At 44.0% G+C, this 27,332-nt stretch overlaps 1 protein-coding gene across 1 annotated transcript in view; it reads right to left on the bottom strand.

Moving 5' to 3' along the window:
- The window catches only part of PDIA5 (protein disulfide isomerase family A member 5), a 125,907-nt gene that overhangs the window by 72,062 nt on the left and 26,513 nt on the right, over positions 1-27,332 (bottom strand). Inside the window, exons 4-8 of the mRNA XM_034786053.1 lie at positions 17,482-17,565; positions 16,663-16,708; positions 12,430-12,522; positions 11,020-11,080; positions 5,714-5,781 (exon numbers count right to left, since the gene is read on the bottom strand). Of these exons, the coding sequence (XP_034641944.1) occupies positions 5,714-5,781; positions 11,020-11,080; positions 12,430-12,522; positions 16,663-16,708; positions 17,482-17,565 (352 nt within the window). The remainder of the gene's footprint in view (positions 1-5,713; positions 5,782-11,019; positions 11,081-12,429; positions 12,523-16,662; positions 16,709-17,481; positions 17,566-27,332) is intronic.

The following is a 27,332-nucleotide window of genomic DNA, read 5'->3' as shown; positions in this document are numbered from 1 at the left end:
CAAAATGTGCTCAGAGCCAGCTGGAAATAGATCTGCAGTACAAAATCCTCACATGAAAGTCAGTCAGCCTTTACTCAGAATGTACTGGAGAGTTACAAAAGGAGACATTTTGGTCTCGTTTCCTCCACACCTACTCCAGCAAACTCAAAGAGGCAGATTAAAGGAGCAAGCCTTATATCAGCCTTCTGTTCATTTTACTTTTATACATTTTCTTTGAACCACCAATGACAGATTTTACTTGATCCTTACAGGTACTGGACCTGACTCTCCATGCCTTGTATCTCATGTTGTCATTTACACACATGCAGAGTAAGTGCAACAAGCGACCAAATCACAACGGTAAGTTTGCATGGTATAAACGACTATACAGGCCAAAGGAGTGGCGAATCAGGCCGATTAATTACATTTCTGAGGGTCAAGCTGTCAAAGCTCTCACTTAAGTCATTAGCTACACGAGCTCAGAAAACGCCAAGACTCCACAAGGACGTTCCTGGGGCCAGCTGGTGTAAACTGTTGTAGTTCCACTGACTTCAATTAAGATACAATGATTTACACAAGCTGAGGATCTGGCCCTTGGTTTTCAGGGACACATGTATCAGAGGGGGAGCCGTGTTAGTCTGAATCTGTAAAGAGCAACAGAGGGGCCTGTGGCACCTTTAAGACTAACAGAAGTATTGGAGCATAAGCTTTCGTGGGTGAATGCCCACTTCGTCAGATGCAGGGACACATGATCGCTCTAAGTGAATGGTTTATGTCCCATGGACATTAACGGGAGCATGAACTGACCCCAAATTTGCTATAATATATGCTTTAAGAATTCCAAGAGAAAGATGAGATCAAAACTTCCATGCAACGTGTAATCCTCGGTATTTTAAAACATGTCTGGATTTTGCTGATCCCAGGCAATAAAGTAAAACACAAGACACGCACTAACACAATAACCTCCAAGAAAGGGGCCTTCTTAAGCAAGTACCTGATATCAATGGGAACTTAACCATGTGCTTAAGTGCTTTGCCGACCAGGAATGCTTTCCCAAATTGGGGCCAGAGGGTGACACTTACAGGAATTCACTGTTATTAACTGGAATTCACCCTGATTACAGGACAAAGAGACTACATTCAAATTGTGAGCTGGTCTTTTTCCTTTTGCACCGTTGTGCAATTTAATGTGAATTATGAACCTACTTTAACACTGAAAAAGTCATCTAGCTTTCCTCTTGGCCACAGCACTGACAGCAAAAAGACCAGTCTCACAAGCAGAATACAGTAACCAATGTCAGGTACAGTTCACCTTTTCATTTTTACAACCTATTAAATAGGCAGTTATTTTATTTTATATTTTCATGCTTTCTCCAAGCAGTAATGGCTCCAGGTGAGGTGTTTCCTGGCAGTTTGTGACTGGCTTGGACAAGCTGATGGTTTGGTCTTTTAACCCAACCAGTCATTAACTGCCAGGAAACGCCGAGCTCTGAGGTCATTACTGCTTTAAAGTACACAATGGAAAAACTGTGACGTGTGCAGTATAATTAAAAGTTAATTTAATTTTAGAAATGGTGAAATATATATGGAAAAAGTTAGATAATATAGGACCATTAATCCATGGAAAACTGGGTTTTAATTTAGACCAAAGGACTGAGCTTCTGTGTGGAAACAGCATCTTCTACAGCAGTGGTCTCCAACCTTTTTACACCCAAGAACACTTATTGAATCTAAGGGCAACCCAGGATCAACCCTGCCACTTCCCTGAGGCCCCAGCCCTTCCCCAAGCCCCACTCACTCCATCCCCCCCATCGCTCGCTCTCCCCCACACTCATTCACTTTCATCGGACTGGGGCAGGGGATTGGGGTGTGGGAGAGGGTGCGGGCTCTGGGCTCGGGCCGAGGGGTTCGCAGTGTGGGAGGGGGCTGGGGTGTAGGAGGTGGCGCAGGGTGCGGGCTCTGGGAGGGAGTTTGAGTGCAGGAACGGGCTCTGGGCTGGGGCAGAGTGTTGGGGTGCAGGGTGCTGGCACTGGGAGGGGGGTCAGGGTGGGACTTGGGATGTAGGAGGGGGTATGGGGTGCTGGCTCCGGGAGGGGCTCATGGATGAGGGTTGGCGTGCGGCCTCCCACCGGGCAGCATTTACCTCTGGCGGCTCCTGGTCGGCGGCAGGCGCAGCGAGGCTAAGGCAGGCTCCCTGCCTACCCTGGCCACACACCACTCCAGGAAGGGGCCAACATGCCCCTGCGGGGGGGGTGGGGTGGGGGGAGAGGCACATGGCTCCGTGCGCTGTCCGTCTCTGCAAGCACCGTCCCCACAGCTTTCCCGGCCAATTGGAGCTGCAGGGGCGGTGCTTGCAGGCAGAAGCAGTGCGCGGAGGAAGACCCCTGTCCCCCCAACCCCGGGGCTGCACTGGCCGCTTCCGGGAGCGGCATGGGGCCAGGGTAGGCAGGGAGTCTGCCTTGGCAGCAGGCACACAGCACCACCAGCGATCGCAGTCGACTGGGAGATCCTCTAGGATCAACCAGTTGATCGCGATCGACCGGTTGGTGACCACTGATCTACAGTGAGTTGCCAGATCAAGACTTTGGTCTTAGCTGACTCTGTGCAGAGAGGCCCCCCTGTGCCAACATGAAGTCCCGCTGACTTCAGCAACTTTCCACCCGGCCCAGGTGTCTGCCTGCATGGAACTCGCTGTAGTGTTGGGACCCCAGCATTCAGTCTCACTGGGTTATTAAGACGATACTCCTGAAAGATCGTTCTAAAGAGCAGAAGGAAATGATCAACTGTGGGGGGGGGGGAGGAAATGGGGCAATAATGGTTTAAATTCTCCAGCTTGAGTTGCAACTCCTATAAAAAGTGGGATTGTCTATGGCATAGGCAATAGAAAATTACAAGAAAATACAGTGCATTCTGCACAGTGCTAGCCCTCCAGCAACGCTTACACATGTGGACCCTTATGTATCTCATTCGTGTATACCTAAAGTCCTGAAGCAATACAATTCACCTGTCCTGCCAGACAGGGGTGTCTTGTACAGAGGAACCTAGTGTTAATTCAATGGAATTCACACTGTAGGACAGGTGGAATTTTAATGCTCTTCAGCCATACCAGAATTTTTATACAAATATCTTCAAGGGCAGTACTCTGCCCTTAAGAAATGCAAGCAAATCTCAGTGAAGGTAGCCCTAAGCAAACAAGCATTTAACGCATGCGTCTACCGAGTTTCAGAACTACTACTTGGGGGAGCATGCAAGTGTGAGGATTTTTAATGCTCACAAGATATACTGACTGGAATTCCCCTGCCAAGGAAACTCAAGGCTTCAACCTCTCTGCTCTCCCATGTGCAGCCTCTCTGGGGCATAGCCTGCCATCTGTGACAACCTGAATGTTAGAAGGAACCCAAACTCAACTTAAACTCTGCTCTAACCCACATTTCCATCAGTCATTTTCCTTTGCCTCCCACGTACGTGTACACACACATCTCCATCTCTCTCTCTCTCTCATATATATATAAAAAAAATCTTGACTCAAGCACTCCCCGTGGCTTATTTGAAGATATCAAGTAGGGGGAAAGTAGTCAATGTGATATATCTTGATTTTAGTGAGGCTTTTGACACAGTCCCGCATGACATTCTCAAACGAACTAGCGAAATGCGGACTAAATAAAATTACTACAAGGTGGGTGCACAACTGGTTGAAAGACTGTACTCAGAACTTATCAATAGTTCGTTATCAGACTGGGAGGGCGTATCTAGTGGGGTCCTGTGGGGGCCAGTCCTCGGCTCAGTACTATTCAATATTTTTATTAATGAGTTGAATAATGGAGGGGCGACTATGCTTATAAAATCTGTGGATGACATCAAGCTGGGAGGGGTTGCAAGCTCTTTGGAGACAAAATCGTAATTCAAAATGACCTTGACAAATCTGAGACTTGGTCTGAAATCAACAAGATGAAATTCAATATAGACAAGTGCAAAGTAATACGCTCAGGAAGGCAAAATCAAATGCACAACTACAAAATGGAGAACAATGGGCTAAGTGGCAGTACTGCTCATAAGGATCTGGGGTTAGAGTGGATCACAAATTGAATCTGAGTCAATAACGTGATGCAGTTGTGAAAAAGGCTAATACACCCCAAAATGATATTAACAGGAGTGTCATATGTAAGACACGGAGGAATTGTCCTGCTCTTCTCAGCACCTGTAAGGCCTCAGCTAGAGAACTCTGTCCAGTTCTGGGCACCACGCTTTAGTAAAGATGTGGATAAATTGAAGAGAGTCCAGAAGACAGCAACAAATAATAATAAAAGGTTTAGGAAACCTGACCTATGAGGAAAGGTTAAAAAAACTGGGCATGTTTAGTCTTGAGAAAAGAAGACTTAGGACGGACTGATAACAAATATGTTAAAGGTTGTTATAAACAGGATGGCAATCCATTGTTCTCCATGTTCACTGAAGGAAGGACAAGACGTAATGGGCTTAATTGCAGCAAGGGAGATTTAGGTTAGATTAAAGCTTTCTAAGTATAAAGGTAGTTAAGTTCTGGAATCGGCTTCCAAGGGAGGTTGTTGAATTCTCATCATTGGAAGTTTTTAAGAATAGGTTGGACAAACACATGTCAGAGAAGTTCTAGGTTTATTTGGTCCTGCTTCAAGTGCAGGGGGCTGGACTTAATAACCTCTCAACGTCTCTTCCGGCCCTATAGTTCTATGATTTTATGATCAATGCTAAATCTTATTGACGTAACATATAATTCACCTATGGAACTCACTGTTGCAGGATATTACCAATGCCAGTATTTTAATGAAGTTCTAAACATGATTGACATTGCTATGAATACGAACATTATCTACAGTTATAAAAGCTAAGATAAAATTACAAGGTCAATCAATCCTCATCCTTCATGACATAGAGATTGATCACAAGCTGCAGTCAGGAGGAATTCGCCCTCCCACCAGAGTATGATTCCCTGTTATAAAACTAGGTGTATTATGAGAATTTAAGTGTCTCTCTGAAGCATCCAGCTTTGGTCATTCTCAGGATATGTCCACACTGCAACAAGAGATGTGACTGCAGCTCAGGTGGACATACCCACGCTAGCTTTAATCTAGCTACCTCTCTAAAAATAGCACAGGCTAGCTGCCCAAGTGCAATCCCACCCAGGATCTTGGGTACATACTTGGTTACCACCCACGTTGCCATGGCTTCACTGCTTCTTTAATGAGCTAGCTCGATCAAAGCTCGCTCCGGTACGTCCACACATGGTGCAATTCCACCTCCCATTCCAATGCATACATACCCTCATAGAGTGGACACCAGACTAAAAGGACTATTAGACCCCAATCCTGCAAACTCTTCCTTAACTTACTCACATGACCAGCCCCATTGAAATCAACAGGATTACTCACATACTTAAAGCTAAGTGTGTGGGTAAGTGTGTGCGGGATCAGAACCATAGCCTGTTCTGGGAAGAGTCACACTTGGTGTAGGAGGTGAATGAGTAAAATCTTGTGCTCCACAGTACAGAAATCAAGACCAAACATTGTGAAAGGATTTGGAGTCAGGTTTGGGTTTTGTTTTTTGTTTTTTTGGAGTTGCTTAAAATATTTCTCATCCAACCTGAAATCAGTTAAAATGTCCTGCTTCAGTTAATATGTACAGTCTTAAATATTCAGAGGATAAACTTAAGGTTTTTTTTTGTTTTTGACATTTATACATCTTGTCATCCTCTCACTTACATATGTGCCTTTCAGTTCTGTGGCTGCCTGCTGGTAAGATGGCATCATTCTCTTACAAACACCACACCCTGGTCAAAAAGAGGGGAGAAAAAGACAAGGCAAATCATATACCAGTAATGACACTATTTCATACATGAAATCTAGCACCTCAAAACAGTGAAAGATAAAATGTTTTCTGAAAAACAGCTTCAAATCTCAAAACATTCTAAAGAATATCAAGATTAAAAAAAATAAAATCACTGTTTATTCCTTACCTACTTTACTAAGCCCCTGAGATTATTTAACATCTCTAAGAGAATTACTTTTTTGCCATTTGGGTTTGGCTTTGCATTTCACTCATCCAGATCAGCCAATTTCATACTCAGTTTCACATTCTGATTCCAGAGCCAGTAGTGTTGTGTTTGGGGCCATGATCATTCATAAAAATTCTTAAAATTTGAAACAGTTATCACTGATATTTCCCCCCAAAATTTCAGCAAAACATCTCTCTTCATTTTTTATTAAAACCTTTTTTCTTCCCTTGCCTCCTCACTTAAAGAAAAAAATTAATTCTAAATTCTGGACCTAAACTGAGTTCTCAGTGTCCCTTTAACTGAAACCACACACACACACACACACACACACTTACAATTAAAGGACCTGATCCTGTATTCTCTAGGTACTCAATATTCCCACTGAGCTGAGTCCAATAGGTATCTGGGTCTCACCCTACATTTTAAAAGTCACTTGTCAAGATCCAAGTTCAAGGTCATATGTGTCTCCCCAAACTTGCACTCCAGTGCAAGAGCAATCAGAATCTGGCCCTTAATATGGAAAAATTAGGGCACTTCTGATTCAATCCAGTGCAACAAGTCTTAAGAATTTAATCGAGGAACCCTTCCTTAACACACTAAGTGGACATTAAAAAAAACACTAATGCTCATTTGACTACTTAGGAAAGGTGACAGTTCAAAGAAGATCCTCCAGATGCCAGACAAGGCAGATTAGCTAGCAAAAAAGAGAAGACATGGGACTGGCATGTGCTAAAAAGCTGTGTGTAGATGATGCTGTAGGAGGTTTAAGTAGATTAGTAATAAATCACCTTGTAACCAGCAGGTTTTTCCATTGCCAAGTAAACTGAGATGAGGGAGAAGACGTGACTAAGTTCTTCTGAGTCAGATGAAAGGGACTTTTATCTGAATGACTCCTGGGACTGCAATGCGACAGTAGTCAGCATTTGTCTTCCAGCCAGCAGCGAAGAGAAGAAAAAGAATAAGCAGTTGCCCTGTACGCTGCATGAGATCACCCCCAAAAAGATCTGCTAATGTTTCTGGGGAGATTTTGGCAACAGCAATTCAGGCTTCCCCACATCCGTGTGCCTCATCCCCAATCAGGGGGAACATCCTCTAGGAGATAAGGGAAAAGGATTCAAGTTTCCATAGCTATTCCACCCTTGGCGTGAGATTGACCTTGGCTGAGATTGGTACAAGGGGGCTAATTAGTGCCAGTTAAGAAGATTTCATAATGCGCATGGCACACCATCCATTTCACTGAGGCCTAAACTGGCCTCAACCACTGTCATGCAGTCTGCTGAACAGCCAGCAAATGGCATCCTCTGTCAGTCATTTCCTCCCACAAGCCGTTTTCATCGTCCTCTCACCAACGCTGACGTCTCTTGCTCTATACTTCAAACTCCTTCCAGCAGCCCTCTGGGCCTCAGACTGTCCTGGCTAGTAACCTCCGTCATCCCCGCCTTAACCTTTCACTCTCTTCTAGATTCTTTCCTAAAAATCCAAGCATTCACTGGTCTCCTCTACCTTCAAAAATCCCACCTGCCTAACTCCCTTCGGTTCCAAACTCACAGAACACACCATCTACGACAGCTGCCTTGAGGTCCTCACCTTCAACTCCATGCTGTATTGCAGCTACTATCTTTCAGCAGTGAACTCCCTGTTACCCTATTTCAAACTTCATCGACTAGTATCTGTCCTTATACAGACTTCTCAGTGTAGCTTTGTCACAAGGGCTCATTTTGTGCCAGGTATCTGAAACAGGCTAGGGTTTATTTTAACATTGAACAGTCAACTGATCTTTTTCTAACAAACACTGAATGTGACTGCATCACTTTGTAAATTTAATCAAGAGACTCAATCAAGAACTTAATTTTGTCGTCGTCATCATGAGATATATCCTCCAGCTGTCTGGTCACGTTTTTGCTTCTGTACTTCTTTCGCAACTTGTGCTGAGAACACCACACTTTTGCAGCACACATGATCCCTCACCTCTAGTGTATGCAGATATCTCAGTTGTGTTGTTCCTCCACATTCACAGCAAGCAATTTTGGTCTCTGTCATTTGCTTATTCCTCCATTTTGTCTTTATGCCTTCGAATGAATTTTTAATCAGATGCACTTCAATTTTTGCCAGGCTCACTAACCTTTCCATTTTGGAAGCACAGTACTATAAATATCCTTCATTTGTTGCAAAATCAGATTCATTTCCTGCAATCATTTTGCACTGAACTGGAGTTATACCACAAATAATTTGGGCTCCAATTAGTCCACCTGCTAGTTGTTTAGATGTGACTTAGTTGCACAGGCCTGTAACAACCATCAATGCCCTCATGTGGCAGCTGATTTCTCTATGGAAAATGAGCCTTTCCTCGCCCCCGTCCCCACCAATAGCTTTCAGTGTGCATCACTGTATTCTTAGATTTTTAAATTACTTTATTTAGCAGTTTGCAGATAACTTCATCTTCCCACTCACTAGCACATACTGAAGATGTCTATTGCCTGTGAGTCTGCCACAATGTAGAAAAAAATGGATGATTTCACCGTCTTTGATTTCTCTGCAGTACGACTTGCTTCCAAGAAAGTTTAGAAGCACTGCAGATTTTAGTCAGGTACCATCCCAGATGGAGGGATTTGGGACCCCATTCTTATCAATGGAAAAGTTTTTTTCCAGCTCTGGGTAATAACAGTGTGAAACACAGGGGTGCTTATAAGAGACTGATCCAGATTTCCCTTTTCCAAAAACAAGACTTAGGTCAGGGCTTCAAAAGGTTCCACCCACGCCACGTGGCAGCAATCAGTATCTGCACATTCTGATAACCAGTATTTTAACGTGACTGCTGGATGAGTTTGGTCTTTCTTGAGTAGGTGGCACAGCGGAAGGGAAGTAGAAGAGTGGGAAGAGAACCAAGTCAGAAGGTTAATGTTAAATAAAAGACGAGGGAATGAAGGACTGTGAAATCAAAGAAGGGTTTAAAAAAAAAAAAGTAGGCTTCTTTGTAGAAGTTTAGAGAGCAGCAAAAGCATTACAATAGCGAAAACTAGCAGGTGTTCAAAAGCAGCAACACTGGAAGCGGCAGTATGTCTGGGGAACAGCTCAAAGGGAATGAAGGGTCAAGTAATGCGCATTTCAAGAAAGGACTGGTTGTGAAAAACCATTATTAATGAAGGAGGTAAATTGTGAAAGTGTTCTAGGGCTCAGGAATCTCCCTAGAGGAACGAGTTACAGACTTAGGGAAGGCATATCATCTCAGCGGACACAAGGCAGGAGGCAGTTGCTGGGAGTTACAGTACATGCTGCACCTCAGAACATGACAAGGTCACGCAGAGATGAACCGGAGAATCTCTCCACATGTGTAAAGTTTAAATGAAAGGAGCTAGGGTAAGCTGCAGTGGTAGGGTGACCAGACAGCAAGTGTGAAAAATCAGGACAGGGGGTGGGGGGTAATAGGAGCCTATATAAGAAAAAGTTCCAAATATCTGGACTGTCCCTATAAAATCGGGACATCTGGTCACCCTATGCAGTGGTAAGGGAAATGCGCTCTTTTACTGAGCTATTAGACCAAGTCCTGGGCAGTTCCTAGCAAAGCTCAGATGGGACTAAATGTAGAATTACATATCCTGGATGAGGGAACCACTTTGGGCCACTCATTAGGAAACCACAGACAATGCTGCCTTGGGATGCTCAGTTTAACACAGCAAAGCAATATTCACCCAATTGCAAGCGACACCTAACTCATCACCAGTACCAAGGCTAACGGAGCAGTGCTTTTCTACCTTAGATCATGTGATCACTCCTTTTTCACAGCCCGCCTGTCTTGCAAGTGGGCAATGGCTCCAGGGCAATGGTACTGAGCGTTAAAAGAGCTGGAAAGTCTCTAGGTTGCTGAATGGAATTGCAAGGAGCCACCAAATAGCAGCAACGCAACATTCACACCCAGCGATGTTCGCAGCGTGACTCAGTCTCCGGGCATTGATACAACACAATGTCAAGGTGTCACACTGCTGTCATTTTGTGACTTGTTACAACTCCACCTGACACACTCTTTCCCAAACGCTTTGAGGGTTCCTGGCAACTTGGGTTCAATGACTCAGCACCCCATGTTACATCATGTATGCAGCTCTCCTGAGCAGTACTCTGTCCCCTCTGCCTGACACAAGGAAGAACATATGAAGCTGCAGCCAGAGCCCTGGTCTCCTTTGGAGATTGGCTGTTCTCATGGGACCAGCTTTTCATGGGCTATGGAGAAGAACACTGCAGAAAGTAAATAAAAATATGAGCAGTATTCACATGCTTCCATAGAACTGTACAGGGCAGAGTGCTGGGCACACACAAAAGTATATGCGTTATTAAGGCCTTGGCTACACTTACCAGCTAGTTCGACGGCTGGAAATCGAAGTTCTGGGTTCGACTTATCGCGTCTAGTCTGGACGCGATAAGTCGAACCCGGAAGTGCTTGCCGTCGACTGCGGTACTCCAGCTCGGCGAGAGGAGTACCGCGGAGTCGACGGGGGAGCCTGCCTGCCGCGTGTGGACCAAGGTAAGTTCGAACTAAGGTACTTCGACTTCAGCTACGTTATTCACGTAGCTGAAGTTGCGTACCTTAGTTCGAATTGGGGGGGGTAGTGTAGACCAAGCCTAAGTCATATGCACTCAGCACACCGAACAGGAATAGAGCATGAGAAAACCAGACAGGACAAGTAGTAAGAAAGTGATGTGAAAGTGTAGTGACTGAGACCGGTACCAGCAGGCAGTGGAAAGAGGCACAACTTGTGGAAAGAAAAGGGAAACAAAGTTAAAAGAAGTCTGATTGGCCAGGAGAGGGATAGAGTGGATGCCAGGGGGAAAGAGACCAGAAAGAAACCAGAAGACAAATGCTAAGGGCTGTACAGTGCAAGGAGATGAATATTAGTCACTAAAGCGTAATTAATGAAGAAAGTGGAGAGCATTCCACTCAGAGGAGAGCACCTCTGGGTAGGGATGATGGTTGATCAGCCACAGGAGTGACAGGTTGATAGGAAATACCAAATCACGTACATGGGGCATAGAACATCATCAGAAGAGGTCTGTCTTCTTTCTTTAGAAGCCTTCTGAATTCCTAAAGTATAAACCAAACAAAAACCGTTATCCATGAAACAGACACATGCATCAGGCCACAGTCACTTTTATCTGTGTTCAACTTTAAAAGGCAAATAATGTATTAAAGACACTTCCCCTTGTTTGCTTCATTATCTAAGGGGGGGGAAATCTTGTAAAAAGCCAAAAGTTGAATCACTTCTCTCCACTCAATTCCGCTTAGAAAGAGTTAATACAAATTACCACGGGACTGATTCACTAAATACCTTACGAGAAATTTTCAGTGATAGGATGTAGAAATTACTCTACCTGCGACTCTCAATAGAGGCTTTTGGAAGCTACAGGATAATAAACCCGTTTTCCAGCCTGATGCTCTCAAAGAAAACTACTCTGATTTCTTATTAAGGAGCTGGACTCAATAAAAAAATAAATACAAGACTTTAGCTTCCTCACCATGAAAGCCTAGGCAGGGCCATGAGAGGCAATGAAAATAGATTTTTCAGTGCCGGTATGGTGGGAAAATGAGATGAAGTTTTTAAATTGAATGTGACCCTGGGAGAGCTTGTCATGGAGAACAAAATGGTGAACATTAAAAATTAATCTTCTTACAAAAACTGAATGTCAAAATAACTCTTCCTTATATCCAAAATGAAAGCTAGGTATGGATAAGGCTCTTTATGAACACCATCTAAAGCTCAATCAATTAAAATTTTAAAATCAATAGACTGGAAAAGCATACAAAACACCAAACTGATCATCACTGGAGACCGCACTGTTACCACTGCAACCACCCTGTCTTTTCAAAACGAGAAATACAATTTTACATATTCACAGCCTTCCCACTTAAACGGAGAAGAAGGCTGGTCTTGTGGTTACAGCACTGGGCAAGCACCGTGGAGATGTGGTTTCACTTCCCGCTTCTGCTGTATGATCTTGGGCAAATCCCTGAATCTCATTGTGCTTTATTGTCAGTCTATAAAATGAAAATAGCATTACTTTCTCCCAGCCTGTCTCTCTCATCTTTATTTAGACGTAAACTCCTCATGGCAGGGACTAGTCATTTACTGGGTGTACAGCTCCTAGCACAATGAGGCCCCGATCTCAGCTGTACTATTGCAATACCCCCAATGGTTTTGCAATTCACTAAAAGTAAGGCAGCATGCTGCAGCGGAGACAGGAGTCAGGAGATCGGGCGCTGCAGTTAATGTGAGATGTGAACTCAGGAGAGTCACTTAAACATTCAGTGCCTCAGTTTCTTCTTCTGAAAAGCGGGATAATGGTGCTTGCTCACTTTTGTAAAGCGTTTACACACTTCTTACTGACATTACATTAAAAATACAGACACACACTTTATGTATCTGGTTGAAATACCTTTTCACTGTCCACATGCACAACATCTTTGGCTTCGGGATCCTCTTCCCACAACGGAGCTCCTTCCGGATCTTTTAGAAAGGCCACCACTGACTGCAATGAATGGAAAGACAACAAGGGACTTTTAAACATAATTGCTACCAGAACAGGAGGGATACCATCCCAAATGCCACCTTTCCACTAAGCTGACTTTTCGTCTTCCCTTTCAGCAACAGCTTTTGCCATTCTGCCCTAAAGTTATACTCTTTAATGCAGCCGAGGGCCCCCAGGTAGGGGAACTGATGCAGTTTATCTGAACAAGGGTGGAAGGTGCTGGAGTTGAGGGGCTGTTCAAAGGCATGAACTCCTTGCAGGACATGAATATCCCAGGTCATCAGGGCTTGTTCTCTCCGTATGGCTGATGGAGCCATGGCAGAAACAGGTCAAGAGATGGGCACGATAGGTTAGAGGATACACTCCAGACCACAGCGGACTACTTCAGCAGGACTAGATTCTAGAAAGCATCTCCTCAGCTGCTCCCTGGCCCGGTGGGCTAAGATTCCTCCCTTCCTTCAAGACAGATTCTCATTCTATTCAGGCAGCTCACACTTGAGAAGTCTAGTGTACTCACAGCCACATATAGTTAGCACATGCTCAGCTGGTCAAATTAAAGTCTAGGCTTGAGCTCAACCAGCTTAGCTGGTGTTGAAGATTTGTCTACTTGAGACTTTTCAGACACGTTAGCTGACATATGCTAACACCCCACCTTTTATTCTGGTCTAGACAAGGCCCCAGTGACATTCTTACAACCCTTTTGCCTTCAGTGGGGATGCAACAGTATAACCGACTGGAACTCAGCACAACGATCTGTTCATGATGGGCAAGAAGAAAGATTCCGGCTGCATCCCAGTTGGCTCTGAAGGGCTCAGGGGAGGGAAAAGCAGTATCTGTGTATTTTAGTTACTCAAGTCAGCAGACAGGTCTCTTAATACATCCAAGGAGCAGATCTGCTGAGTAAGGAGACTTTACATACTCCGGCACTTTTGGGAGAAGCAACACACATTACCACAGTGGTAACAGAGATGGGTCCCATCTAGACAGGCCAAACCTTCTTATAACATAATTGTAACTGTAGCATAGATGGCACTCGGAAGCTACGGGCAATAACCTCCCTGACCAATGCTGGAAGAGGGCTCTATAGCATGCGGGGGAGGTAAGGCAGGTGAAAGAGAGAGAGGAAGGGAGAGAGATCTTCTGCAGTTAAGAACGATACATCAGATTCTGCTCTCTCAGAGTTGGCAGAGCTTGTCTAGATCTCAATTATACATCGGGGAAGAGGTAGGGGGTCAATCTTTTAACTGCTATCAAGCGTGATTTCAGGAATTCCCATGTGCCAAGTTCAGCTATGTAGAAACAGATGCTGTTAGAGGATGAAGGATTAAAGGGATTTAATTCATCCAGCCTCTCTCTTGCAGCCAAAAAAAAAAAAAAGATGCTGTGTCATGTTTTCTGGCAGGGGTAGGCAGCATATTGCCTTCCACTCATTCCTCTGCTCAGTGGAGCTTCCGCATTTCCTGAGCATTTTAAAATAACCCTTTTAATCCCAAGAACATAAAAAGCAACTACAAGGGTTCCTGCATTCCCAGGTTAGGGTTGGAGATCTGGACAAGGTCCACCCACTGTGTCAGGGAGTCCGTAGCAAACACTGTCATTAAAAACACACTTTGATCTCATCGCACAGACAGGACCAAGTTGTGCTTTAACTATTTTCTCAAACCACACCAAAGCTTTGAACTTAACACAGATGTAGCACAGTTCAGGAACCTGGTGTTGTCCACTATCTTGCAAGATCAAACCATGTTTCAACATGATGGAACCAGGTTCCCCAGCACAGTGGTGAGCCCGATATAAGCTGGTTGTTAACTGGCCATCTTATGGAAAGTAAACCATAATGCATCAGGATGCTAATAAGAGGCTTATTATCCTTTAGTTTTGACACATAAATATTTCAGTTTTAAACACGGACTTGCAAGAGCAAACTTGATTCAGAGATAATACCAGGACTAATTTACCAGACTAGCGCTTCTGTGTATTCTCTTTGCTATTATTGAAGAGATTTGTGTTTTAACAAGTTTTATCCTTTACAGAACAGGAGAAAATTCCCTTTCAGGTAGTTCCTGCAGTGGAGGCTTAAATTCCAATCCTGCATTTATGGCATCCTGGCCTTACACTACAGAAAACTACAAGTTAGACAGTATGGTCGATCGATCAATTAAAGCACATGACTTGGAATAAAAAAAATCCTGGTTTATTGCCACTGAGTTGCTGTGTGATGTGGAATAAATCCCTTAACCTCTTTGAGCTTCAGTGTGCCCATCTGCAAAATGGGTACAAGAACCTACCTAGCTGGGGTATTGCACCACTTAGTTAGTTAGTGTTTGTAAAGTACTTGGAGATGCATGGCCAAAAGGCAATTGAGGGAGATATATCACAGCCTATACAAGATGAAATAGGAAGAGGAGAAGATGGGCTATAAGGGAGAAAGCCCTTGCCAATATACACATAGCTCTGAGTAGCAAAGCTAGTGAGAAAGTTTATGAAAGTCATGTTGAATGATGGACTGATGCTGAACTGATGCATTTGCAAGCTAACTTTAAAGACACTAAACTGATAATAAGGAGTATGGTCTTTGAACATGGGGGCAAGATGGTACCTGGATAACCCCTTTTCATCTGCACTAGAGCCAGCTACCCCCTTCCTTGGGTCATCAATGAGTTGCTTGCTCATCTTCATTAGGCAGTGGACAGGGTGGATGGTAGGACCATGTAATCCAGTCAATAAGGGTCAGGGGAGGCCCAAGAAAGGTGTGCCAAACAGGGCAGTGGGAATGGGGAAAGCTCCCAGCAGAAGCTGAGAGAATAAGTAACAGCCCATAATGTTTAAGAATGTACCTGCTCCGCTCGCTAGTAACAGCACACTAATCCCTTCAGGGGCATGCACATGCCTTGCGGTTTACCATAGCCCATCGGCCAACTCTGCAGGAGCATTTCTCCCTTGTTGTGGCAACATTTGTAGGGGATATGGGGTGATTCCTGGCAGCCATCAAGACCTTTATTGAAGGGGGTGGAAAGACAAGTGCCCTACCCAACAAGGACTGAAGACAGGATAGTAGACACTGAGTGCTCCCCGAGGACCATGGATTCAGCCCTCTGCCCATCTCAAAGATAGAAAGCACAAGTCCGCTTGGAAATCCTGGCTTTAAAGGGAACATGCAGGAGTGGGCTGAAACATGCAGCCAACGAGCACGGATCCCACAGGGCAAGTTCATGTAACCCACATGCCTCAAGCTCTGCAGGTTTGTTCATCTCCAGTTCAAATCCTGGCCTGAGGCAAAAGGGAAAAGTGAATGCCGTGGTGTTAGCCTGGGCATTAGTCCACAAAATGCTCAGGCGAATCCCCGGTCACAAGGCTAAACCTGCTGGGAGAGCAGGAGGTGCTGCAGGTGCTGCACAGGTAGTGTTACTGCAGGTCTGTATCTGGTGCAGTGGCAGGGCTGCGGAGGGCCCAGCACCAGGATAGGAAAACATGTTGCCAGTTAGGATGCAGGTTCCCTGCCAGGGCTTCATAGGGGAAAGCTTTGCAATGTCTGCCCGACCTACAGTGCTTTTAATCTACTGCACCAAAATTCACACATTTATTTGAATTTTTGACAGTCTTTTTCCTTCTTTCATTGTTCCCTTAGAATTTTGCTTCCCGTTGGTCTGTGTGAAATCTCCAGGAGAAAGAAGGTCATTTTGTTCCCGCTGTGCTCAGGGCAGATCCATGTGAATCTAGTCTGCCATAATCAGATCAGAGAAAAGGCCATTTCATCTCCCTTTAAAGCTCATATCTAGGCGGCTAGAACAACAGAGAAAGTATTTCCCCAAAATGCTGTCCAGCTAACACTATTAGTTACACACTGCCATCGATAGCATCTCACGGCAAAACAACATATTTGTTACCAGCCTACAAGTAAACTCACAGTTTACGTTGGTTCTATCTTGGTAATCATATCCAACTTTTGTGGATATGTAGCTGACAGACGCAGAGATACAAATGACCTAAAGGGTTTCAGCTGTTTGTGAAATTTACCCTCTCCCTGCCGCCTCCTACACAAAACTGCAAAAGCCAACATCTGTTTTTAATCCATGTACGTCTCCCCATCCCTCCACTTTCCAGTGCCAAAAAAAAAAAAAAAAAAATATTTAAATTTACCTTCAGTGTGACAGCTCGGTTATATTCAGTATGAAATGCACCATCCCTGTTGAATGAAGAGTGGGGAACAGTGTTAACTTTCAGGAATGTTGCTAGAAATTGTACAGCTGTTTATCCTGGCATCTCGTTAGCCAGAATAAAATTATCCTACTCAAATCACAGAACTGTGTGAAATGTACAGCAAAGCAATTAAAAAAAAGAAGGGGGGAGCTTAAAGCAAACAGCTCTCTAGTGAATAACTTCTTCATCGAAGCCTTAATGAGAACATTTACTAGAGGTATGATCTTAGGAGATGCAGCTGCAATATTGCAGCTCTTCTTCTGAGTAATAATACACAGCACTTTTCATCAATAGATCTCAAAGTGCTGAGCAAAGGATGTATGTATTATTTCAGAGGGTGCAACTGAGGCAGGAAGTGACTTGCCCAAGGCCACCCAGCAGGCCAGTGGCAGAGCCAGGAATAGAACCTAGGTCTTCCAGGTCCCAGTCCAGTGCTCTATCCACTAGGCCACACAGGCTCCCTCAGATTCACACCTCTATTCATATAGGGCCTGATTCAGCAAAGCATGTAAGCATGTGATTACATCCCATCAAATTCAATACCTTAGTAAATTCACCTTTAATGGGACGTAAGCACATGCTGAGATGTGTAGTTAAATAGGGGCCTGGACTGCTTCAAATGTTCAAGTGCACAGTGGCAAGCTAATAAACCCCTGTACTAAAGTGCAGTATAATATAATACAGAACTAATAATGAAAGTCATTATACAGTAGCTTGAACAATTAGTAACAGCAAATCTCATCCCAGTCCTCTACTTACTTATAATGCAATAATTCCACCCCTTTCTCCTTTGAATTAGGATCTGCTTTCATCTTCTTGCACACTTTTCGGCTTTCTGCATCACTGCAAAATACAGAGACAGGAAAATGTACGGTTAAAAAACGAAATCAAAGTGTGTCCAACATTTAAAATAAAATGCATAGCTCTGGTTTCTCATCAACTTTGTTGTGATTACTCGTAGTTTAGGAACCTCATTCACTTAAGTCTCGAGCAACAGTGGTTTCTATCAAAGTTGCCAAGCATACTGGAGCCTTGCTGCAGCCAGCTCTGATTCTGACAGTTTGTAATGGGGCTGAATGGTGATAAAACGGGGACCAATAATTGCGGTTCCTGCCCAGATTCCTCTCTCTTAGAACTGAGTTTAGCTGCTACATGTTTTAGTGTGCAGGCAGGGCTTCTGTGCAGGTGACTAAGAGAGAGATTCTAAGTTCCACAAAGAATGTGTCCACAGCTTTATTGACGGGATTGGTGAGCAAACAGTGTTTCAGGAAGGGATTTGAATTAAAAACAAATTTTTGTATCGGGGTAGAAGGAAATTCCAGGCAAAAGGGGCGGGCAGCATGCAAGGAGTGAAGACAAGAGTGGGAAAAGGCTAGAGGTGGAATTAAAGGGGCAAGAGGGGGCCTGGGAAGAAATAAGACAGATGTAGACGCTAATTCAGGAAAGCATCCCTGTTCAGGACAGCAATTGAGCATGTGCTCAAGTCCCGTTGAAGCACCTACTTAAGTGTTGTCCTGAATTCTGCACGAAGATCATAGTGGAGTTGCATGGACCCTTAAAGGTTGACGTGAATGTGAAAGGCAAGAAGCCGCCAGTGAAGGAATTTTGCAGAGAGGCCAAAAATGGTCGGAGTGGCATGGGAAAAGGAGGATTCGCATCGGCAATGCTATTCTTTGCATAGACAAAGAGCGAGATTAAAAGGCTTTGAAACCTGTTCCTCAGCAGTCGGCAGCTGGTACTTTTTGCACTGATAAATCAATTTAGAAAATGAAAACGTTGAGCACCCATCAATGTTGCTGAAATTTACACTAATTAGAGCCACTTATGAAAGCCTAGACACATTGGGTATGTCTATACTGCAATAAAACACCCGCTGCTAGCCCATGTCAGCTGACTCGGGCTCACGGGGCTCCGGGTGCAGGGCTATAAAAATGCAGTGTAGCTGTCTGGGCTCGGACTGAAGCTCAGGCTCTGGGACCCTGCAAGTGGGAGGGTCCCAGAGCCTGGGCTCGGGCTCATCTCTGCTGCAAATTTATAGCCCTGCAGCCCAAGTCCTGCAAGCCCAAGTCAGCTGACAAGGGCCAGGTGTGGGTGTTCTGTTCCAGTGTGTACACACACACACAATGGCTGCCAGGAGCCTCAATAAACGCAGTGCTACTGCTGGTGTTTGTGACTGAGACTGTCAGAAGAACTGTCTGTCTCTTTGCAAACGTGAGAAACGAACAATAAATTAACACTGTGTTGCAGATAAGAGCAAACCCTGTGTGCCGAGGTTTTCTGAACACACTTTACAGATGGCATTACGTTAAAGAAAATAGTACTGACACCTACAAAAACTAGACTGTTATTCTGTGAATCCAAATTAGCATTCTGAGGAAATAGCAATACCTGTGACTATTCCCTCAATTTCTCGGTATCAAAATAGCTTGCGGTCTTGGGGGCTTTCTAAACTCACATCTGTTGCTGGAGTCACAGATCACGGCCAGTAATAGATTTCCTTATTCTTCACCTTCAGATACCAAGAGACTGCATGCTTGCTTCTCCAATACAGATCTCACTATGGTTAGCAACATCTCTGTTACCTCCAGGCTGGACTACTGAGATTCATTCTCCATAGCACTGCAATGGGACAGGACTCTAAGGCTGCAGCCAGGAACAAACGGGGCTGCCCATCTCATGAGCAAGGTGAGATAGTGACAGCATGGGACATCTGTGCTCCACTCTCTGCACATCAACTGAATGAAATTCAACGTATTGTTTACCATCCACAAGGCCTTAAATGGCCATAAGCCAAGCTACCAGAGACCTCCTCACCCTCTCTGGCCTATCACGCCACCTCCACTCATCCAAGATGCTTCAGTGAACTGCCCCATGGGCCTGGCTCAGGGGAGCCAATGACCGTGAATTCTCAGAGCCCTAGCATCCAAAACTCACTCTCGCCAGGACACTGTAGCCGAGACATAGAGGGTTCATCTGGAGTAGAACTTGTGCTACTGGAGTAACTGGAGTAACTGGTTGCCAATTAACACGAGCTAGTTAACGCCTTTGTAAATGCTACTCCCGGCACCCCGCAAACGTTAGTTCCAGGACACATACAGCTGTGGTTTACCCTACATCTCACTTAATCTTAGAACAAATTTTGTGGAGTGTCTAGTTTAGCGTGTACAAAGGTGCTGGCAACTCTATATAACAAGTTACAGTAGGGCCACAAGCTCTAGTCTAGACAGACCTTTGGATCTGCAGATAGCGTTGCTGTATATTTGCTTTCTGTTGCTGGGAATGTTTATCTTGAACAGAACACTGGAATGGGAGTCAAGAGACGGATTCCATTCCCACCTCTGCCACTGATTCACTGTGGGGAAGTCACTTAGCTCCCAAAGCCTCATTCTTCCTATTTGTAAAATAGGGATAGTGAGACTTACCTTTGAAAAGTTCTTTAGATTTACAGAGAAGTGCTATTACAGTATTGTTCTCCAATGGAAGGGATGGCTAGGTATTAAAATGGATGCCCTATGAATACTTGTAATGAACATAACCGAATGCAATTCCTACTAACTCCCCACTAACTTGGGCATCTATTAAACAATGGGAATACAAACAACAGGTGGTACCGGGTCAAAAACCAGCCTCTAAAGCATTGCTTACACTGGGGATTTGCCCCAATTGCAGCCACCTGTATAGATGCACAGGTGCAAACCCACTAGTATAGACAAGGAAAGCTATGATTTGCACTGGTGCATCTTACCCTGGTTTCCAGCACAGGTACACCAAGCCATGAAAGTTTCATCTATCTACACTAGGGTTTACATTGAACAAGCTACACCCATGGCTGGATCACAGCAAATCCCCAGCACAGATGAGGCTTAGATCTCCATCAGTAATTTTTTCATGCATCATTGCAGATGTCATAGCTTCACAGGTTCCAAGGCCAAGATTTCAGCATGTCAAATGCACCATGCAGAGGCTTCATTAATGTTTCTTTGGAGGGGCAAAAAAAAAAAAACAAGTAACTGAGAAAGGAATGCTGAATCTAGTTATTTTTATCTTTGCTCCTTCTGCTTATCTCCACGCAAGCCAAAAAATAAAATAATCCGTAAGGTGTCTGTTGATAGCAACCTTCTCCGATACATTTGGAAACTGCCATTATTCTTAACAGTAAATACCAACAGAGCTTCAGCCTCTGCTCTGAGGAGATTTACCTCCTTTGGATTTCAGCCAACAGCCTTTCTCTAATGACAAGCGCTTCACCTCTCACATGGGAAAGGATAATTAGGTCTCCAGCTCTTGCGATTTAATTATACTGTTTGAAGAGGAAAGGAAGTTCGTTACAGGGCATGTTAAAAAAAAAAAAAATCACACACACACAACTCCCAAACTGACTGTCACACTTATAAGACATTAGAGATAAGGATCCAGGCTCAGGAGAAGTGGTTACTGGAGACACCTCAGAAATGCTAGTTTAAGTAATGAGGTCAGGAACTCTGCCCACATTAATACTGCTCTAGTTCCTCATGCCACCCACTTCTGCATGAATGTTAACCCCGGCAGCTCAGTGCCACACCACCACTGACAAGGAAGAGGCCACAGCTTTATTTACAAATGATCCAGCTTTATCCCCTGTGTTTAGCCCAAACCAGAGGCCAGAATATCCCCCTCCCAAAGGACTGGGCACACCAGGAAACTTGCTGAAAATATCAATAGAGAAAGGGAAGCTGAACCAAAGTGGTCCCATCTCACCACCTCCCACCAATCTGGCTCTACAGAAGCCACGAAGTGATCTATAGTTTGCAGGAGGGAGAGGGTTGGTATGTCTTTCCTTTGATTGGCACGGTACTCAAGCAACTGTATTATAAATGCATCATGTGGTTCTTGCTCCAGTGTAGGGAAGGTGATTGTAAGGCAGATAGTCAGAAATCACATGCTGCCTAAAACACATTGCTAATCAGTTGCATTTAAAGTTCCCAAACATCATAGTCACAAATAAGACGCTGACTGGCAATGGCTTTTCATTTCAGAGGGTGCATCTAAGAGTTGCTATTGCAAGTCTGTAAAAAGCAACAGAGGGTCCTGTGGCACCTTTAAGACTAACAGAAGTATTGGGAGCATAAGCTTTCGTGGGTAAGAACCTCACTTCTTCAGATGCATCTCTCCCTCCAATCTCACCCCAACTGTAGGGAGGTGTTTGTGTGTGTATCATTATTAATACTTCCTAGTCTGAGGTAGCAGCTGCCACAACTAGTGCTGCTTACAGGATGTCACATTTATATGGAGCCTCATATTCTGTAATGATCCCAGGCCCTTCTGTATCACTCTCCCGAGACAGATCTGAAATGGGAGGTGGGGGGGGGGGGGGAATCACTTCTCAGAAGCTGTCAACCTGGCTGCAAGAGCTCTTCTTCTCCAAACAGCTGTGCTAAGCAGCCACTGGATGATAATGGCTTATATCCACTCAGACAGAAAGCACTTGCATCGCTCTCAGCTCGGACAGGCACGCCGATACTGTGACAACGAGAGCCGTATAAGAATCTATGTCGAACAGAACAGGCACAGACCCAGACAGCAGGACAGAGATAACATTTTAACCACAGGAAGCTTAAAATAAAGGACTCGTTCCTTTATCATAAATAACATTTGCCATAGTGTGATGCTGCATTTCTCATGGAAACTAATTTATTAGAGAAGTGAGAACAACAGGTTTGCTTGTAACAGACAGAAATCAAGTAAGGGGCTGCGCAATGGTTAAAGGGTTTGATTTGATTGATTTTGGGGATAGGGAGGTTTGAACCAAAAAGGAAAAACTGCTTCATAGAAAGTAAATAGGAAATGGGATTAGCAGATCAACAAGAATCCAGGGACTCATGTGGATTTTGGGGCTCGCCCAAAAGACAGCAAAACTCCTCCATCAGAGACCCACAATGCATCATAGTTCTCTATTCTGAACATTCCCCTGAAACGTGATGCGAATGGAAGAGGCAGCAGCAATTTATATGCTGTAGAAAACCAGCACCACCAGTCTTCCAATAAAAATGATTCTGTCTACCCTCTAGTCAATTAGAAAGCCAAAGAACCTATACAAACAAAATGGGGAGGGGGACATTTTCCAAAACTGAAGCTCAGGAGATTATATAACTAACAGCAAAAGTATCTTTAATCAAAAAAATCACCCCAAGATAAAGCTAATGCAGGTGCCTTCAGACACCAACAATCAAGAGCAGGAAAAGAACCATTATACACCATGATCTTCCAGCTCTGCAGAAAGCCACAACGTTACAATTAATGGTATTTTCCTTGGAGTTCCAAATTAATAAGGTAAGACAGCAACACACAAACCTGCATCAAAATAAAATAGAGAGATTTTAAAAACCAACCAAAGGCTGGGCAGAAAGCAAGCGTCACTTTCTTCTAAAAAAAAGCCCCTCTCATTGTAGATTCTACTAGACTCCAGCTAAACTGTTGGATCTTGGCCTAGGAGATTCCAAATTATGGTAACAATACGGTAATCAATAGAAGGCGATAAGTATATGTTTGTATTCACATTAGAATTAAATATATATGAAAATACTTCTAGGAAATATCATCCACATATATACAGAAGCTGTTATATAACGTATTATCCTTTGGTTACGTCTTTGCATATGTATTCGATGAACTGGGAGAGTTACCTAGAGAATGGTTAAAGTGGATTATTAAGCACTAAATGCAAGAAAACGGAGGTAGCGTTAATTCAATCTTAGCTAATAACATTAATGTTAACATTCCGCAGCTAATCAGCAATTCAGAAAATCAGAAAATAAACAGGAATGTTGAATGCACGATCTGAACGCTACCTCTTACGCGCATGCATTCCGATAGTCTTTAGTTAGAGGTGACCATAATTCTTCTGAACTAATATAATATACCAGGGCTTGAAGAGTTTTACATCTAGTAGCCCAAAGGCTAGGCCTACTCACCAGGCTGAAATCCACTGATGACAAGTCTGCTCCTTTCCCCAATCTAAAGGAATAGTATAATTATAAAATTGCTTATATTCTTACAGTGGAGCTATTCCCCATGCGTGAGAAATGTTTACACTGGGTGCTGTAGAGAGCAGAGGCGATACAGGGTATGTCTACACTGTAAATAAAACCGGTGTTCTTAAATTGTGTTAGCTAACTCAGGTTAAAATATCGGGGAAGACAAGCCAACTTAGTTTTTAACTTGGTTAGCAGCACCCCTACATGCTTTAACCCAAGGAGGTGCCACTCTTCTCCCTGAGTCGCTGACCTAAAGCTGCAGCATGATTTAGGAGGCAGTGTGATGTCAGAGAGACCATCTCCCAGTTGGTATTTAAAACTGAAGCCCTGACTCCTTGGAGCTAGTAGAATCCTATGGCACTTACCACAATAGTCAGACATGTCTCACCCCGGCTAAATTCTAATGTGGTTGATTACAACACATCAGGCCAGGTCTACATCAGAAACATAGCTCTGCTGGTCAGTGGTGTGATGAGGTGAGCTCGCTGGCTGACAGAGCTATTCTGGCAAAACCCTCCCATGTACACACAATTATGCGGGCAAAACTGTTTTTTAGTGTAGACCTGCCCTAAATCCCCTTAAGAGCTTCAAACAGATATTTGTATTCTTCACTTCCTCTCCTACCTGTCCTGTAATGTTTACTTGCTATCTTCTACTGCACAGTTACTATCTTTCACCCCAGACATGGCTACACTTAAGCAGGCACTGTATAAATGCAACAGCACTGCATTCCTTTCTTTCCTCTTCTCTCTCTTCACCAGCTCTAGGAAAAAAGTTCTGAAATTCACAACTTCATAAAAATTTCTCATCAAAATTTCAATCCCCACCCCCAAAATAAATAAATAAAATGTGTGAAAAAAATTACAATAAATAGATAAAATAAATTTGCATCCCATTTTTGACCAGCTCTTATTTCTACCTTCAGTCACAAAAATTGAGATGGATTTTAGACTCTTAAAAGTCCCTCTCCTCCATCCCAAGTAATTAAACCAATTGATTTACTACAGATCCTATAAAAACATTCTGTATTCAAAACATTAGGAAATGAGAAACTCAGAGAGAACTATTTCACCCAACAGCTAACAAATACGATAAGATATCGGAAGGGAAGGAGAGCAATATCTTACAAAGGCATTCATCAGCCACCTACACCCATTTCTGGAGGAGGTAGACGGGACTGAGGTATATGACATGGAAGCAGGAAGGTGGGATTAAGACCAACTCAAGAGCAAGGCATTTTAGGCCAGATTGCATTTCCCTAACGAACAAACAGTCTGGATGTGCTAAATCTGAGCACATGCTCTGTGACAGCAGATGGGACCCACACAAACAGCTTTGTTTCTGTTTGGGACCTACGTTAAAAAGCACCGTGTGTGTTTGATGAAGGATTAATTACTCAAAGCCAAAGCAATATGCACTTGCTTTGGTTTGGTTTTTAAAACCAATTTCCATAATTGGGAAAATGATACTACACCAAAAATGTTATCACAGAGCAGCAGACAAATTCCTGGGATTCCAGAAGAAGCTAGATCAGATGGTGATACCAAATTCAAATACCCAGTTATACAAATAGGGGAGGAGAACCACACATCCAAAATACCCCAGGCTACTCGTAAACGTTCTTCAGAGTGTGTTCCGCAGAATGCCAGCATTTAGCCACTGTATTTGTGTACTAAAAGGTGACCTGCAAACATTCTGACACAATTCCCACTTCTATCTCTCCATTTATCTAAGGCTAGGTCTACACTACCCGCCTGAATCGGCGGGTAGAAATCGACCTCTCGGGGATCGATTTATCGCGTCCCGTCGGGACGCGACAATCGATCCCCGAATCGGCGCTCTTACTCCCCCAGCGGAGGTGGTAGTAAGCGCCGCCGATGGAAAGCCGCAGAAGTCGATTTTGCCGCCGTCCTCACAACGGGGTAAGTCGGCTGCGATACGTCGAATTCAGCTACGCTATTCACGTAGCTGAATTTGCGTATCTTAAATTGACTCCCCCCTGTAGTGTAGATGTACCCTTAGAGTTTCGTACTGCCACCCAACATGGTAGCATCAGAGCACCTTTCATGTACAACAGGGATAGCAAAGTTCATGGTGGACTTTATAGAGTCCTTGGCACCTGTCTGTTTTCAAAGTCACAGCACTGGTTGGGGTAAGGAACTTGGCTCTTTTTTGTTTTTCCTTTTTTAAAGATTTTATTAGTTTCCTCTTTTCTTGTGGGTAGGAATTTGGGGCAGAAAGAGGCATCAGTGTTGTGAATATCATTTTAGAGCGTAAAGGTTCTCTAGAGACCCTTTGCCATGGCCTCCTGACCGCATCTCCCAAATAACCTAGTTCCCATCCTTAATCCCCCCCACTCAATTCCAACTGATGTTCTCAACCGCCCATCTGCCACATTCCACCCATCCCTTCCGCCTCCACTCAGATGCACTCTAGTTCTGCTCCATCCATTGCAAACTAATCTGAGAATGATTGGTAACCTTCAAAACCAGATCTCAGCGCTTTCCAAGCCGGGGTTAGGTTTTCCTTGTTTAGGCCAAAGCTACCTGAGTAATGAGTGACTGAACTTCAATCCAAGCAATATAACAACACTGGCATTCTACTACCACACCCCAACACAGAAATAAGTTTCCATCATTTCACAGTTTATACTTGTCACTGTTAGACCATGCTAACATTTGCTACAAAGGGCCCAAAGAACTGTCCTATTACACTTGACACAGCTCTTTTGATTTACCCATTACACATATCACCAATTCGTGGCCCCAATCCTGCATCCTCTCAGTACATGGAACGCCAGGGCGCCCCATGGGAGCTGTGCACATGGAAGATCTGCAGTGACACTAGGTAAAGTAAGCCAATCAGATGCACACGGTGGGGAGCCTCACGCTGCACCACACACAGCTCTTAAATCACCCTATTTTACCACATATCCTATTTTACAGTCACAATAAGGGTTGAAAATAATTCTCTCTTTTCAAACAAGTTAAGCTTTCTATTCCCCATTTCAGTTCCCCTGCAAACTTACAGCCAGATCCATGCCCGCATTTGTGAAAGCTGAACTAGACTCTTACCAAAATATCAAGCCTTTTTTGAGGATATGTATGCCCACCACATTAGCATCTGGACGCATTAAATGTACAGTAAGAAGTAATACTTATTTTAACTTTGTACTTTTGTCATTCAAAAAATCTCTAACACTTGATAAAAATTAACTATTTAAGCCTTACAACATCCATGGGAGATAGGTGTTAACCTATCCATTTGTCTGGTAAACCGAGGCACAGAGACTTAAGTTAATTGCCCAAAATTATAAACATAGTCAGTGGCAGAGCTGGGAATAGAACTCAGAAGTCCTGACTCCCAGTTCCTTGCTCTAGTTATTAGACTACACTACCTGAGCCTTAGGCCTGGTCTACACTGGGGGGAGGGGAATCGATCTAAGATACGCAACTTCAGCTACGAGAATAGTGTAGCTGAAGTCGACGCATCTTAGATCAACTTAGAATCACTTACTTTGCGTCCTCGCAGTGCGGGATCAACGGCCGCCACTCCCCCATCGACTCTGCTTCCGCCTCTCGCCGTGGTGGAGTTCCG

Source organism: Trachemys scripta, chromosome 11, assembly GCF_013100865.1.
Source record: "Trachemys scripta elegans isolate TJP31775 chromosome 11, CAS_Tse_1.0, whole genome shotgun sequence".
In the NCBI taxonomy this organism is placed as follows: domain Eukaryota; kingdom Metazoa; phylum Chordata; order Testudines; family Emydidae; genus Trachemys; species Trachemys scripta.
Note: the sequence above shows the minus strand (reverse complement) of the source record. Positions and strands in the feature narration are given on the sequence as shown.